General features: G+C 37.6%; 1 protein-coding gene across 1 annotated transcript in view; it reads right to left on the bottom strand.

Annotated features, from left to right (window-relative positions):
- col11a1b (collagen, type XI, alpha 1b) overlaps positions 1-16,075 on the bottom strand; it is a 66,741-nt gene that overhangs the window by 38,468 nt on the left and 12,198 nt on the right. Inside the window, exons 5-14 of the mRNA XM_043224154.1 lie at positions 9,771-9,896; positions 7,321-7,419; positions 6,606-6,689; positions 5,031-5,336; positions 4,310-4,369; positions 3,198-3,239; positions 2,998-3,060; positions 1,456-1,530; positions 959-1,042; positions 673-729 (exon numbers count right to left, since the gene is read on the bottom strand). Of these exons, the coding sequence (XP_043080089.1) occupies positions 673-729; positions 959-1,042; positions 1,456-1,530; positions 2,998-3,060; positions 3,198-3,239; positions 4,310-4,369; positions 5,031-5,336; positions 6,606-6,689; positions 7,321-7,419; positions 9,771-9,896 (996 nt within the window). The remainder of the gene's footprint in view (positions 1-672; positions 730-958; positions 1,043-1,455; positions 1,531-2,997; positions 3,061-3,197; positions 3,240-4,309; positions 4,370-5,030; positions 5,337-6,605; positions 6,690-7,320; positions 7,420-9,770; positions 9,897-16,075) is intronic.

Below are 16,075 nucleotides of genomic sequence, written 5' to 3'. Positions count from 1 at the left end.
ATTTGTTAAACTGTTTAATTTAACTTAACTGTATTAATTTACATTGGAAATTATTTATGGTTTCCAAATACAAAATAACTGTAATAATTCATTTAATGCATTTACACTGAGCAAGCATCGCAATGCCTCAATGTATTTAAATTAAATGCCTCAATAAAATAAAATACAAAAACAACAACAACAACTATAGTAATAATAATAATAACAATAATAATAATTAAAAAAAATTAAACACATATAAAGTGACCAAGCATGAACTTCTTGTTCAACTTAATTTTAATGGGTGCAATATATTTATGTTGGTAAACTATTTATTAAACTTGATTCATTTACATAGAAAATTATTGATGCTCTTTTTAATAAAAACAGTAATACTGTCAGAAACGTTTAGCAACTAATTTTTTAATTATTAATTTTTAAATCTAACATCACTTAATCATGATATTTATATCATATATGTTATTTATAGATATATTTTGCTTTATATAAATATATCTGCATTTCTTGTGGCATTACAATTAGCAAATGCAAGGGGAAAAGCTATATTTAATATATGAAAGTGGTACAGTAGTAATAAAATCTTTTTATTTTTTTGAAATGGATTCGTTTTGTTTAATATTTTCCTCAAACTATATTGTTAATTGTAAAATGGCGCTTAAATGGGACACTCACCACAGGGCCGGAACGTCCTGTCAATCCCATTGGGCCAGGTGGTCCCCTCATAGTCAACTGCAGCGACAAAGCAAATGGCAAAGCTGACATTAACTGCAGTAGAGTACATAAGTTGACTTACTGGCAACTTGTACATTTCCATGTACCATACAGTGTTATGAGTACTATAAACCTGTCTTAGTTTTAACAGTCCCTTTAAACTTTCCCATATACATTCTCTGCACCTAACACACTCGGTTCAGCCGAAAGCAAAAAAAAATAAAAATAATGGAACAAGGGTATGCACCCGAGCCTGGGCGAGGATGGCTTGGGCCTGAGCTTCCTGTGCCGTCACCACCGGACCTTTGTGAGCTTCTCCACCAGCGCGGAACTGTCAGAGAAACATCCACAAACACAGAAAACGCAAGTTTATTTCAGTACTTTTACTGCATGCTGGAATTTAGAGGGGCCACTGGAGTCACTACAACATAAAGTGGCCTTGACGGTCTTGTCATTATGGCTTTGCATCTGGGCTGCAAAGTGCCAGTTTGTGTAGAGTTGATGTAGACTTTTGGGTGTAGCGTGAGTGCAGTGGGGTTATGGGGTGGAGTTAGGGCTTTTCGCAGCTGTAACAATTCATAACCTGCTTGGACGTTTACAATGACAGTAATTTGTCCGATGTTAGAGGAAGTGGCCGTTTGCAGCTGATTTTGAGATAAGTTCAGTGGTTTTTGTAAGATTGTGGGCTGGAAAATCTTGTCCTTAATCAGAATCATTGGAAATGTATGGGTTGGATGAGCTTACCGGCAACATGAGGATGGTGCCAGAGGGCCCCGGAGCTCCATCTGCGCCTGGCAAACCAGGACGACCAGGAGGGCCCTGAGAGAAGAAGAAGAGAGAAGGAGAAAAGAGGGAGGGAAAACAGAAGGAAATGAGCCATAAAGTGTGTGGGAAACAAATGTGTAAATGGCTGTAGTACGATGGGCATGGAAAGAGAAAGTTTAAAATGCAGGAAAAAAGCTGTAGAATTGTTTTAAATTGCCGGTTAGGTCACTTATATCGACTCAAAATCCCTAAACAGTTCGCAAAAACAAAAGCTTGACTAAACAGTTTAGAGAAAAATGCTGTGGCGCTTTCGCAAATTGCACCTAAACTGCAGGAGATTTCCGCGGCGTTGCTTACGCCCAAAATCAAAAATAGCTAATGTGCAAAAGCCCCGTCATTATCCCATAATAATACACTTAGCTTTATTTCCCTTTATATTTATACTGAGGTTTATGTATGTTTTGTGTTGTTTATAGTCCCTTTCATTGCGCTGTTTATTTGTGTGTGTGCTCGTAATGAAACTGACACCCCACAAGAAAAGCGGGGAGGACTACAACGCATGCACTCATATGAAGGAATGCTGCTAGGGTAGTTTTGGCAAGAGATCTCTTTAGCAGGCATGTCACGCTTCTCTTGTAGACGGCTCACTTTAAATTGTTCCCATATGACGGCGTAACTGTGCGAGTGCATGTGTGTGTGCGTGCGCTTTAATGCCGGGCAAACGTCCTTTCTACAGTATGTAACATATACGCCGACACCTAGCGCACATGTGCTTCCGTATATAAATCAGAGAGGATGTACAGTACTGGCCATCGAGGGAAGTGCGCGTCATTGTTAATTAAACGTTTTCAGCTACAGATTTCGGGCTTCATGCGAGGAGGGACCGGTAGAGATCAAAGCAAGTGGGAAATCGCTTCCCCCTCAAAGACAAAAAGCCCTTTGTGCTGGAAGACGCAGGTCAGTGATGGCGGGAGTGCCGTCAGTTTCCCAGAATGCACTGCAAAGGTTAACTCTGCGGGAGGTCAAGAAGAAGAGGCCAAGCTTGCATCATGATTAAAAATCAAGCTGTTCGTTAACGTGCGAACAGCTTTTCTCTTCGCGCTAATCAACTGAGAGCATTTACGATATAAGAGACAAACATAAGAATGTATGGGAGAATGTGTTAATGTGTATGAGAGGTTATAAGTCTGCTGCTCCTCTGGAAGTGTTATTAGAGGGAAGATTTATAGGCAGATCTGGTTTCAACGTGGTCTCTCAGGTCTTTGTAATATGAACACATCTGCTCGTTTACATTGTTACGACACGCTGCTTGTCACTGGATTATTAAACAATGCAAACTTTACCATTGTCTCTTTGCGCAAATCTAGCTCCTCTAATAAAGCGAGAAGAGATTGTGAAATTCTGCCAGGGATACTGTTACCTATAACTGGTGTATATAGGTATAAGATAATTTAACATCACAAACTGGATTAAGAGATAGTAGGTAATATATATGAGGGATGATTTTTTTGTGAAACTTACTCTCTCACCAGGATCTCCGTGGAGGCCCGAGGAGCCTTGTATGCCTGGAGTACCGGGGAGACCCTGACAAAAATGATACATGAACTGTCAAATGCAACGTTACGCAGATATGAACATTCTATTCTGCCATTTTCTGCCAAGTGAAGTTTTCCGTGAATTTCGTCATGTGTAAAAAGAGTGCGGAATAAGGTGATACTCACAGGGGGACCTGGTGGTCCTGGGGGTCCCTCTACCAGCATCCCCTAAAAAGAATTGAAGGGGAGAGAGGAAGAAAAATATGAGTACGACAGCATGCTGGGCAGGCCGTAAATCTCACAGTATGAGCAGTACGGAAATAAAAAGAAAATCAGTGAAGAGTGAAGAGGAACCCAAAAGATGTGGTTCATTTAGTTCAACTGAACCGATCGCCTTTTTTCATCATTCAAGAAAAACGAATAATGCAACTGATGTCAAAATCAGATAAATAATACGTTGACATTTCAAAGTAGTAATGAAAGAATCCTTTTTCCTGGACTGCTGCCATCATCCCGTTCCTGTACAACTGTACAAAGAATAATTAGGTGGGAGGTATGACTACATAACAGCTCCAAGATATTGGATGCATTACATTTATCAAAAGTGACAGTAAAGACTTTAAGACTTTTATATTGTAAAAAAAATCTAATAAATAAAAAAAACAACAGCTGAAAATTATTATTAATAAGTAAGAACTCCACTAAATCACCGTTTTAGAATTTGATTTCTCTCACGTTATACTAAAGACTCTTGAAAATTCAACCTTGCAATTAAAAAATATATAAAAACAAAAAAAACACACTCTGTATTTTTGACCAAAGCCAGCTTATAAAGACTTATAAAACAATAAAAAAATAAAAAAAATTTAACATTTAAAAATCCTCCCAATTTTAAACTTTTGAATGGGAGAGTACATATACTAATATACAATATTTCATTTTATTTGATCACAGGATTTTACTTTTTATTAAGTTCTCACTATTAACAAACCTTTGGCTTTTATTTCAGTAAACTGCTAATGTTTATTAACAGCTAGTAAGGTAGTTATTATGTTTAGGTATCGGGTCATGCAGTTCAAATAAACTACCAATATGTTAATAAAAGGCACAATAATATGCATCTAGTTAACAGTGAGAATAGGCCCCTACACTAAAGCGTTCCTTTTTTATTTTTGGGTTAAGATAATGTTATAACTCTTTGCAATCTGCGATATTCTGAACTGGGGAAAAATATGATGCATTATTAGTAGTTGCATTTCATATGGTACTTGTAAAAGCTTTAAGCAGAGTTTACCTACCGGCTCAATGACTGCAGGTTCACCTTTTTGCCCCTTTTCACCACCATAGCCACCGCCAACCTACAACAGAGGCAAAACAAACTGAGATTTAATGACAGAGGAAGTACTACTCCTGTAGACCAAACAACTGCAAAACAGCACATTAAGCACTACAGCTAATGCCCAAAATGTACTGTATTACTCTATAAAGCCAAGTGGTGAACATGCTCAGCGATTACCGTGAGGATGATTAGAAATGAAGTGTGAACTCCGTCTTTTTCTATAACGTCCACTTATAACACCCCGCAGGGAAAGTCATTTGACAATATTTTTACAGTCATTTAACACAAGTATTAAATTTAGCCCATTAGTGTGTGCATGTGTGTTTTGTATTTGTGGACCAGGGTGATATATCTCTCCAGGAATGAAGAAAAAGAGCAGAAAGCCACTGTGGTCAGTGTGTGCGCATGCTTGTAAGTGTCTGTGTGAACGAGTGCTTGTGTTGAGCTGTGAAAATAAGTCTTAAGTTATAACAGATCAACACTGCAATCACACAGCTAACATTTCATTTCCTGTCTCCCACACGCCACAAGCAAAATCGGGAGTCTTTCAAGTGTTGCTGTGTCAGCAGACATACTGGAGCGTAGTAAGGTAAATGGACATTATTCTTAGTAATTAGGGGTATTAGAATTACAGCTATGTGGCTAGAAAAAAAAAAAAAAAGATGAAGAAGGCTACTCACATTACTCTCCGTGACCTCTGTTTCAGCAGGTCGGCCCGGTCCAATCTCGCTCTCGTACGTTGATCCGGTGGGTTTAGCTCCATTAGTGTTGTAGTCATAGAATGAATCTTCATAGATGCTGGGGTCTATCTCTTTTGCATCATATTCGTTAATGTCATATTCCTTAAAGTCTTGGTTTTCTGCACCGTTAGTGGTTTTAGACTCCACAATATCCACATTCTCGTTGGTGGCAATGGTGGGATCCAATCCAACCTCTTCTGTCCCTGTAATGTAGTCGTCTACTATTTCCTCTTTTGGAGATGGATTCTGCCCATTCCCGGGGAGGAAGGAGGTCAGCGGATGAAGGAAACGGGGAGGTTAGTCAACGCAGACAACTAATCAAACTATTGAACTCATTTAACAAAGCTCTACAGGTGAAAATAGCAAAACTGGATCATTTGACAATGTGTAATTGGCCTAATTTCTGTTCAACTACATATCAATATGCATCTTATGTGTATTTTATGATATGACCTTATAAATATACGATCGATATGTAAAAAACTGCCCTCTTAGTCAATTAATTTCATGACATTTAAGTAAAAAAAAAATCTATGTAATCTATTTATAATAATAATAATAGCAATAATAATAACACACAATTGTTTCATTAAGATATATTTGAATATCAATATATAATTAAACATTTTATATGTATAAACAAATTATTAATTTTCAAATTATATGTCTTTTTTTATATCGAACGTCTTTTTGGGGCAACTTTACGTGAAAACAACTAACATTCAATATTTTATCACTGCTGAGAATGTAAACTAAAATCAAAATCTTTTTGGTTTATAACATTTACATTCCACATCAAACTTGCATCTGATAATGCTGCACTGGTTTTTCATCTTTCTTTGTACATCCTATGCCTTCCTGCTTTTTTTTTAACTGGGAAGTTATTTTGGCTTTGTATCTGACAGCTTTCCTCACCCAGGGGCCTTTATGCATTGAACAAAAGTACTTAAGATTTCTCTAGTTAATCCCAGCCTTTGTATTGTATACCAGGAGTGCTTTACGAGGCCGCGTCAGCCCATGTAGGTGTATCATTTGAAGCAGACATTTGGCCATCACTAAATGCGAGACATGTTGTTTCAGTTAAAGTTGGATGTTCTTCATTTGGACTTCATTTATGCGAAATCTTAGAACGAACTGTGACAGAATCATCAAACTATTGAAATAACATAAATAAGGAAAATGCTATGATTTCACAGCTTTCAGCTGAACGTAAACCGTTACATGGAATAGTGGTTTTTATTTGCCTTTTGCTCATAAAAATCAGACTGAGGTACAACTATTAAGAAAAGAGAGCCAAAATGAACCACCTCGAGTAGAGCTGGCACCTCGAATGTGGATGCGTTTCCATTTTCTCTCACAGCTAAAATGTAGCAATTATTTAAATTTATCAGAAAATAAGGTGCAAAATAATGCTGTTCTAAAGCTAGAAGAGCTTAACCGTAAGAAGGCTAATTAAATATAAAGCCGTTAAAATAGACCATGGAAAATAAAAATGTGGAGAATACAGATCTTTACCTCAGTGGCTGTATTGGAAACGGAAGGGTTTTCAGTGCCGTAGTCCTGATCAGTATAGTAATCTCCAGTGTCAGCAGTGCTGGGCTATATCACACAAGAGATTCACATCACTCAGAATGAAGACAAAATGTATCTAATGTTTATATGTGAATGTTCAGTTATTGCTCATTTTAAAACAACTGCCTATTCTTCCATTTGTATATGAATTTGAAATATGAGCAGTTCAATTGCCAGTAAAAGTTAGATCTGGCTAGTGAATAACAGCTGGCTGGTAACTATTACACATTTCAACACAATAATTGATGATTTAAATCACTCTGAAAGAAATCAAACTGTTTACAAATAATAAAAAAAATCTCAGAATAACATTTATCATAAAAATTTTAGATAGGATATAGGGATTTTCACTGTTTGTCTAAAATGCCAAAAAAAAAACCAAAAAACATTTTGTTGCTACAACAGTAATTATGAAATACAGTTTCATGAATGGTCATTACGTTTTCTCGAAAACTGCATATCTAGCCAAAAGTTACATTTGGAGCCTGTATTTGAATGAAAGTGAAGGCAAATGGGAAGAGAGACAGAAAGGCGAAGTGACTGAGAGAGAGTCGGGGTAATAACTCAGAGACCACACAGTGTGAAAGTGGGCGGGCTGAAGAAAATCCCACAGTGATTGACATGCACTTGGGCCATAAAGATGAGCCGGAGTGTTTACCTTAGTCTCTGCACCGATGTTGTCAGTGGGATTTTCAGTGGCAGTCCCTTCTTCTGTGTAGTCATAGAACTCATTATAATCTGTGTATTCAGTATTGTACTGAGAGAGAAAAAAGGACTACATATAGTTATTTATATTACTACTGTATTATTTAACAGGTCATTCAAAGCATTTTATTTTACAAAAGCACAAAATATATGCTTTGAGCCCAACTGGGCCTCATGGATAAGTATCCATTCCATAATCTGAATACAAATCTCATGAATTTCATGAATAATGAAGTTAACTATAGTGTGACTCTCCAGTGCCTGTCATTTTTTTAAGATAACAAGCATTAGCAATGTGACCAAAACAAAAACAGCAACACATAATTAAAAAAAAGAGACGTAAACAGTATTCTTGTCACCAGTGAAAATGCAAGAAGATTCAAACTCTTCAAATGTCAGATGATGTCGGTATGTCAAAGGTAGGTTGTTAAAATAACATAATGCTCTGTTTCGTCTCATAATTTTAAGCCAGCCATATCAGCCCACTGGTGCTATACTGTACGTTCAATATCCAAAGAAGATAATTATTAATAGCCCCCCCCTTCAAAAAAAGCAGTATAGCTCAATATTGCCAATGAGCGAATGCATTATTGTATATTCTGGCACTTTGATAAAGCACGTATAGTAATACCAACATAAAATGAATGCAGCAATTGCTGTGAAAAGCCTATGCTGTTTTTTGCGTAAAGTTAAGCAGAGCCATTTACTGCGTATGTTACACATGGCAATTCATAATTAATTTATTGGATAATTCTGCTTCTTATTAAGCTTGCTAATTAAATGTTACACTCCTAAGCCACTTGCACACAAACGATTTTTGAAATGTTGTAAAGCACTCAAATAGCAGTCAATTTAACAATTCAACAAAGAGCTATTGTTAAGTCCTTCCCAATAATAAATGACTTACATTTCATAAACATACGTTTCCAATTCTCTGCTTGTTTTCCTCTCTAATTGTAATAAGGTGCTTGAGCATAAGGTGAGATATAGTGGATGGTAGAGTCTAGCAAGTCAACAGGCATTCAGCGATGCGCCTTCGTCCATCAGAAAGGGACGAATTTAAGTCCCTATGCATCAGCTGAGCTAATAAAAATAACAGAGAAAAAAAGAACTGAGGCCTGGTGGACTGGCTGCATTCCACTGGCTGCAGAAGAGAAGCGAAAAGGAAGAAATATCCAGCTGCGAGTCGGTTTACAGAATTAAAGGGTCTTGCCAGGCTTGGAGCCTGCCACGGCTGTAGCCAGCGTGCTGGATGAAAGGCATAAATATCATCCTGGGCCATTAAAAACGCGTCCCTGTTTCCCACAAGTGTCTTAAAGCATTTGGTACGGCGCAGGGGAGCTCCTTGCAGGGGAAAAGAGTGGGCCTGCGTCCAAAGCTCTCTGCTCATCCTAAAAGATATAGATGTTAGGCAGCTGATGCTGGGCTGGGTTACAGCATTAGTAAGTTAACACAGATTATAAAGCTATATTACCTGCTTTTAAAAAGCTGACTATATAGTTGTTCAACTTGTTTTTACCGCTCTGTATTAATTCGCCGATTTCTCTATTGGTTTCGCTCTGGCGTCTCCCGCGATACGTGAAGCTACATTTTCCATCCACTGTTGTGGCGCAGTTCTCAATACCCCAAGCAGCCGTTACAGTGATTTATCATCGTGTTACAATCAGGAGTTCTTTAACAGCTGAGAGACATAACTTCACTTTTCCAGGTATTCCAGAGTAAGCTGCGGAGGGAGAAAACTAGGCTTTCCCAGCAAGCATGCAGGAGTCATTAAAGAAAAATATATTTCCACGCCACTCAAAAGTGGGCTCAGACTCTGTGGCAGGGGGAAAAATAGTTTCCACCGTGAGCTCATTGGTTATTCTATGAAATACTATTGGAAAACATTGACGCACTGAAAAAGCTTAATATCGAAAACCAGACAGTTTCAATTTGGGATTAGCAGAAGAGTTTAATCCCTCCAGATCACACTTGTGATTCACAATACATTCCAGAAGGACAGTTTGTTCAGACCAGCAGCTCTAATAAAACCTTTGGACATTGCTCTAAACTGTGAAAATTACAGTTATAATTTACAAATATAATAAAATATATTTGTAAATATATGGAGATTGCCATTAAGCGTCCACAGCGCCACCTAACGCATTTATTTGTAACACTTACCTGTAATCTATTTGAAGACTTCGAACAGTGTTTTAACTAGAAAACTAGGCGACTGCTCGTATATATCTCAGTGATGGATAATTCAGATATTTGGCAATGTTTTTGAATCCGGGCCTAAGAAAGCCCCAGACAGAAGCTGTGGGTGTAGACCGTATATGATCCATTAATACATCATCACACAACCACACACACAAACGCACACACCACACTTGTCTGGGTCAGATCCAGACACGTACTGACCTCTTCCTCGGGTTCCTGGGCCTGTGGTGTCTCTTGATGGGGGGTTTCACAGTCGGGGCTGTAGTGTTCACAGTAGTCCAAGGCTGCGCGAGGGTCTGCCACCAAAAGAAGCTGCTGGATGTCTCCCTGAACGACATAACAAAGATGCTTATCAGAAATATGCCGGATGTCTATACATAAAAATGATAGACAATGCACACAAACAGACTATTTGAGAAACCTTAAGACCTAATCAGGCACATATCAATGAACAGCTGCACACGGCAGAATCCATCTTTTGATCTTTTAAATCAAGTAAGCATGTGTCTATGTGTCACAGAGAACAATACGTGTGATAACATCGAAAGTAGCTGCGGGGCATTGAGAATTAGCCCTTCTTTCTGTCACGAGCTTCTTTTCCCAGCCTCTTAAAATTTGCTCACAGACAGGAAGAAGGCAGACGTGCCGCTCAGCTGAAAAAACAAGGAAAAACGAAAGCGGCCAGTTCAGCGCCGCGCGAGCACACGTCGAAATGGCCACTTCATCTGCGTCCCATTCAAAAAGCAGCATTGTGCTCCACGGTGAGTCACATTTCACAGAGCGGCCCGACGCTAGCGACTGAGGAATGGCAAGATAAATAACCGGCACCCGTGCTGATGTGAAATATCTGAGGCCGTCTGTCTTTCATAAAAATTCGGGAAAGGAAATAAGATCCCTTCTCCCACCTCGACACAAAGGCCAAACAGCTCCGCGCACAAGCCGAAACCTTCAAGCAGGAGCTTTCTGACTCTGTAAACTACTGCTGGAGAAACCGCTGAATACTTCTGTTGACCTGCGTGGACCTGGACCCCCGTGCCATACTGACACAGTGCGTCGTAAATAGGGCTTAAAAAAAGTCAAAGAAGGGCAAAGGTAAATAAACACACATATTTCTTTGATTTGATTGGCATGTAAAGACGAGTCAAGCGGGGTGGCCTGTGGAGGAGAATGCTAACATGCAGACGACATTAAATTACAGGGTCTACATCTGTAGGAGCTTAAGGCGCTGGAAGACATTTTATGGTACCAAAATGATGCTTCCTGCAAGCATGACCAATAAATCCTTGTACACACTGAAAAGCTCTGATATCCCTCTATACTACAAACAGCTCACGATGAAGAACTAACACATGTTTAGGAGCCAAATGCATTTTAAATTTGGCTATTTTGTATATGTTTAAACATCCATTTACTCTGACTGAGAAAAATATTAACTGCAATACTATAATACATATAATACAATACATTACATTGTGCTTCCTTTGTTAAATAAATGATATCTACACTTTGATTGCACTAAAGCAAATGTTGTTAACTATTACTTTTACTCATTAGCACATCTTCTACCTTAAAGATGGAAGCAGAATTTTCTATTTTGTTAAAAAAAAATTGTGTGGTCAATAATAAATATAACAAGATAACAGTAATATCTTAACATGTTTAATTCAATAACTCCGGAATATTTTTTTACTTTACTACTTTAGTTTAAGCTGAAGTGCTAAAACAACACGATAAAATGGAAATAAAAATAAATTCAATCAAAATGGAAACATAAAAATAAAATTAACTAATAAAAAAATGATAAAAGCACATAAATTGAATCAGTTTAAACTAAAATAAAAATAAAAGCCATTTCAAAATAATATAAAATATTAATAATACTAAAATAAATGATCATTACAGCCTTGATACATGAACACTGATATTCAATGACCGCATTCAAACATAGTCAGACAAACATTCAAACACACCTGACTTAGTTCAACATTAAGCCAAAAATGTGTTGGCCAACTACTGACATCCATCTCTGGTCAAACACATCTCCATTTTCAGCTTATTCCAAGTCTGATTCCCATCCAATGACTCTCCATCACCGGACAGTTGTTTTTCTAAGTGTCTGGTACATCTTCTTCCTCACTATTGAGAACATAGATAATATACTAGCATGGCTCTGGACTAAACACTGATGGAAGCAGGGAGGTATAAATCTGCTTTGAATACTTGAGCATCCATTGGGATTGCCCTGTCTTACAATGTCTGCTGAGTACTGTGTTAATTCACAACAGACACATTCTTTTCAAAGAGAAAAACTCCTTCTACAACACAGTGAGCTAATTTCAGATTCTGGATATTAAATGTTGAAAAAAAGGCCAAAAACCTCCAACAACAGATCTGTATCAAAATCCCCACCAGCTACATGCTGTGGTTTGATTTTCTTCATGTGTGTCACCAGTCCACTCAAAATCTCTAAATGTATTAGTTACATGCTCAATTAAGTCTGTTCAGGCTTAGAATACAAAGAACATTCAAACTGGCAGGAATTGAATACAATCCAGGGCCAGGCTACAGATGTCAGAAGAACCGGTGCCGAGGTAATACCATTTTTACAATTTACTATAATGCTATTTTTTAAAGAAGCAATGATTTCAGACTTTCTGTAGCACCATGTACTAATTCAATTTCCGTACCCAAGTGCTGTCTGGCAGACAGGCGGATACTTTCGAATGGCAAGCTTAAACAGTGTTAATTTAAACACATTTAGAGTTGTCTATAAATGTACACAGACAGGACGAAAAAGAGAACAACAACAAGAAAACAATCTACACCCTTAACCAATGCATTCTTGAAAAATTCATACTCTTCCTTCAATTACAACAGCTACCTGTGGCGTTCATCTATCCTGCTGCGGTAATAATAATATTTCAAAGTTTGCCGCAGGCCATAAAGCACTTTTATATAAAAGATCACTTCCACCTAATGACCAGCACTATTACTATACACAAGACTCTATAGGCCTAAAAACAGAACAAGCTTGAACATAAAGATCGTCCTACAAGCTCGTGTGAGATTGCTGTGCTATGTGGTCCCGAAACTTTGTAAGCATTGGGGTTATTTAACAACTGAAATGTAATCAGCATTGAAAGAGAATGCTGCTATATGTGTGTCTTCGAAAGGTTAAATACACACACTTGTATGTGTCAAAACACCCGTCTTTGCAAGTATTCTCATAAGCACAGTTATTTAGGCCTTAAGTGAAAGCAAACAGCTGAGAAAGAAAATAACAGTGTAACAATATCTTGGATCCGAGCAGCTCTTAAAATGACAGCAGTCATCTAATCTCCTGCTGTCTGCCATTCATGTTAATCAAACAACAAAAAAGAGAGAATCTCTCACTGCTCTTGGCTTAATCTTAATTTTGTAGCATATATTATCGCACACCCCTATATGGAAGTACGTTTTTTGTCAGGGATGGATGATGAATTGTTTAGAATAAGAGCAATAACATGCATATAAAAACTGGGTGGATTACTGGCTTTCTCCAGATGATAGACTATACAGAAAATGTGCAAGGCCCAGAAGTGTGTGTTTTTTTATTTTTGTAACAGCATGACAAAACTGAATGGAGTAATGGTAAAATGAGTTCCACACATGACATCCACCTATTCTTATCATCGCCCCTACCTGATGAAGTGTTAATGCCCTGTTCTCCCGAGGACTGTGCAATTTACATGTCAGAGGTCAAAAGAAAGTTTGGTTTATTACGTGTGCACTGAAACTAAACCAGAACAAAGGTTAAATCATCGCTTATGATTACCACTGTCAGCACTCTGTAATTATGACTTGAGGAATGCCAGGTATTCTCGCCGGTCATTATGACCTGCCATATGACCTTTCTGTCACAACAGCCAAAACAGACAAGAGTAAACATTAAGGTCAAATGCAAGTTGTGTATTTTTACATGCTAGGAGGGCCACCAAAAACATGCTGACAGCATCTTGTTTAAATGTACTGTCTGACTGGACTCTAAAAAAATGCTGGTTTCAGCTCGTTGGGTCATTTTATTAGTTTATTTTTAATATTTTTACCCAGGTGCTGAGTAGTTTTTGTTTAACTAAGTTGCTGGATCATTTTTTTATTCTGGGGTATTTTTTCTACCTAATTGGTAGTTGAGACTGTTTCTGATTGAACAACCCAGCTGCCCAGAGTCTCAGCGCCACTCCTGCCGCCTATTTGGTGCACTCTTTCTGGGAAATAAAGGTTTGTATTTCATTTATAAAGTCTTCAATGCGGTGTAAATGATATTATTTTAAGCAATGCAACATAACATAAGGATGAGGTGTCAGGCAGCTGAGTCAGCAGCGGTCGTTTTGAGGTGGAAAGGCTTTTGCCTTGCATAACATAAATGGATTGACTGAGTTTTATTTAATTTGATGTTAAAATATGTTCTCTAATTTCAGTAACGTTTGTTTATGGGCAGGTTTTGGAGTCTTTCAACTTGCAAGGCCGCGGTGTAAAATTTGCAGTTCCCCTGGCGAACAGCAGACCTTGTGATTTTTAATTTCCAGCCCATTTTAAGTAAGCAAAATAATAATTTTTAAACAAAAGATTACTTAAAACAACCCAGAGTCCTCACAGAGTCCTGGATTCATGAACGCAATATATTTAATCACAAGCTCAAGAGCTATTGAGGTGATTGAGATACACCCGAAATCCTCCGATTCACTACGACAAACTTTCAGACAAGTGTGCTGCAGCTGGCTGAAGCTGACCTCCAACCATGACGTTAGCCCTCCAGGAGCAGGATTTGACATCCCTGTTCTAGAGAAAGTCACGGTCAGCCATATTTCAAGGCCTGGAGTCAGTAGTTATCCCTCCTGACAGTTTAACCTAGATATTCAGCGAAGAGTTTTGGAACGATTCAGAAGAAAACACAGACTGGAATAATGTCATGGAAAATGTTGATTGTTTAAAAAATGCACAAACAGCAACTGAATGTCAAATGCTGAAAATATGGAATATCTAATGCACCCCAGATCTTATTTCCCATACAGACAGGCTCTGTAGCAAGATTGTGGGAAAAAGCGTCGTTTTTTTTTGCACGGGCAGACAGATTCCACGCACACTTTGAATAACATTAGTATTCTAAGGCAAAATATCGAATGATGGTTTAAGCTTCAATACACCCCACCCCCGACTTGCTTGCCCCATTCCAGAGCAATCCTCCAAACAGCAGCCGCTACAAAGCCTTGAAGCGGGCCTCAAATGTTACCTTATCACTCTACTGGGAGCCGTTAAACAGTAAAATATGTTTCCCAGCAGTGTGCGGGACACAGGCGGAGGCCAGTCGTGGGAGAAGAGGATACAGAGAAAGATTTAAAAAAAGAGAAAGAAAGTTAAGGCCAAATGCGTAACAGCTTACAGTAACACCTTTGAGGAAATGATGGTCTGACATCAGTACAGAAAAAACAGTACAAAGCTGTTAGTGGGGTGGTGCCTTTAGGTACTAATGTACACTTCAGGTACTAATATGGACCTTTATATGGACTGTACGTACATAGGTTGGCTTTTGCAGCAATTTTTTATTTTTTATATATTTTTTTGAGAGTGTATTTTTGTGACAATTAGAAATAACAATTTAATAACAATTTTGAGACAATTTAATAACTACACACTATGACTCATTAGTAAAGCATTAGTAATACTAATTCATCCTTTATAAACCATTGTTCCAACATTATTACGCATTAGTAAGCAGATTACAAGTGCATCTATGAATGCCTTGTTTTTGAGCGTATATATGTTTCATAATTGTATTTTTACACTTTAATATTAATTTACAATTTCTAAATTATAATGTTATTTACAGTTAGTTAGGAGTTGTCAGTGTTTAACAGGAACATTTATAAAGTCTAAGTAAATGATTAATAAATTGAATATGTACATGAATAAATAATAGACACATGACAATAGTTGCGTAGTGTGTTAATAAATGCTTTATCAATACATGTTCCTGCTGTAATTATTAAATATTTTTTCAAGATGCAAAAAAATGAAATCGTACAACTGCACACTTGATAAATGAATAGTTCCGTCTCCCTCTGTGTTGTGTTTATTTTTCTGTTAGGAAGATAACTGAGCCTTTACATCTCCTTTGTAATGGATATGCTTATAAATCAAGAACGAGGCATTTATAGATGTTTTTCTAAACTGCTTACTAATGACTATTCATGTTGGAACAATAGCGTGTAGTTATTATAAAGTGTTACTGAAATTGTGACATTGTCTACAAATTCTGCACCAAATGTAAATGTTAATGTATTTATAATTGCATATCACATTATTTTACAGAACACAAAAGGTGATTGAAGCATCTTCATCTAAATGGTGAATTACAAAAAAGCTGCACCCCTTGAGTTTTTCGTTACAAAAAAAACAAGCCGAACGCACTATCTCTTAAACAGCTGTGTGTCTTCGGCCAAGTCATACCATACTCTGATCATATTTTC

The sequence above is a fragment of the Puntigrus tetrazona genome, chromosome 2 (assembly GCF_018831695.1).
Source record: "Puntigrus tetrazona isolate hp1 chromosome 2, ASM1883169v1, whole genome shotgun sequence".
Taxonomy (NCBI): Eukaryota; Metazoa; Chordata; class Actinopteri; order Cypriniformes; family Cyprinidae; genus Puntigrus; species Puntigrus tetrazona.
This window is presented reverse-complemented; position numbering and strand designations above follow the sequence as displayed.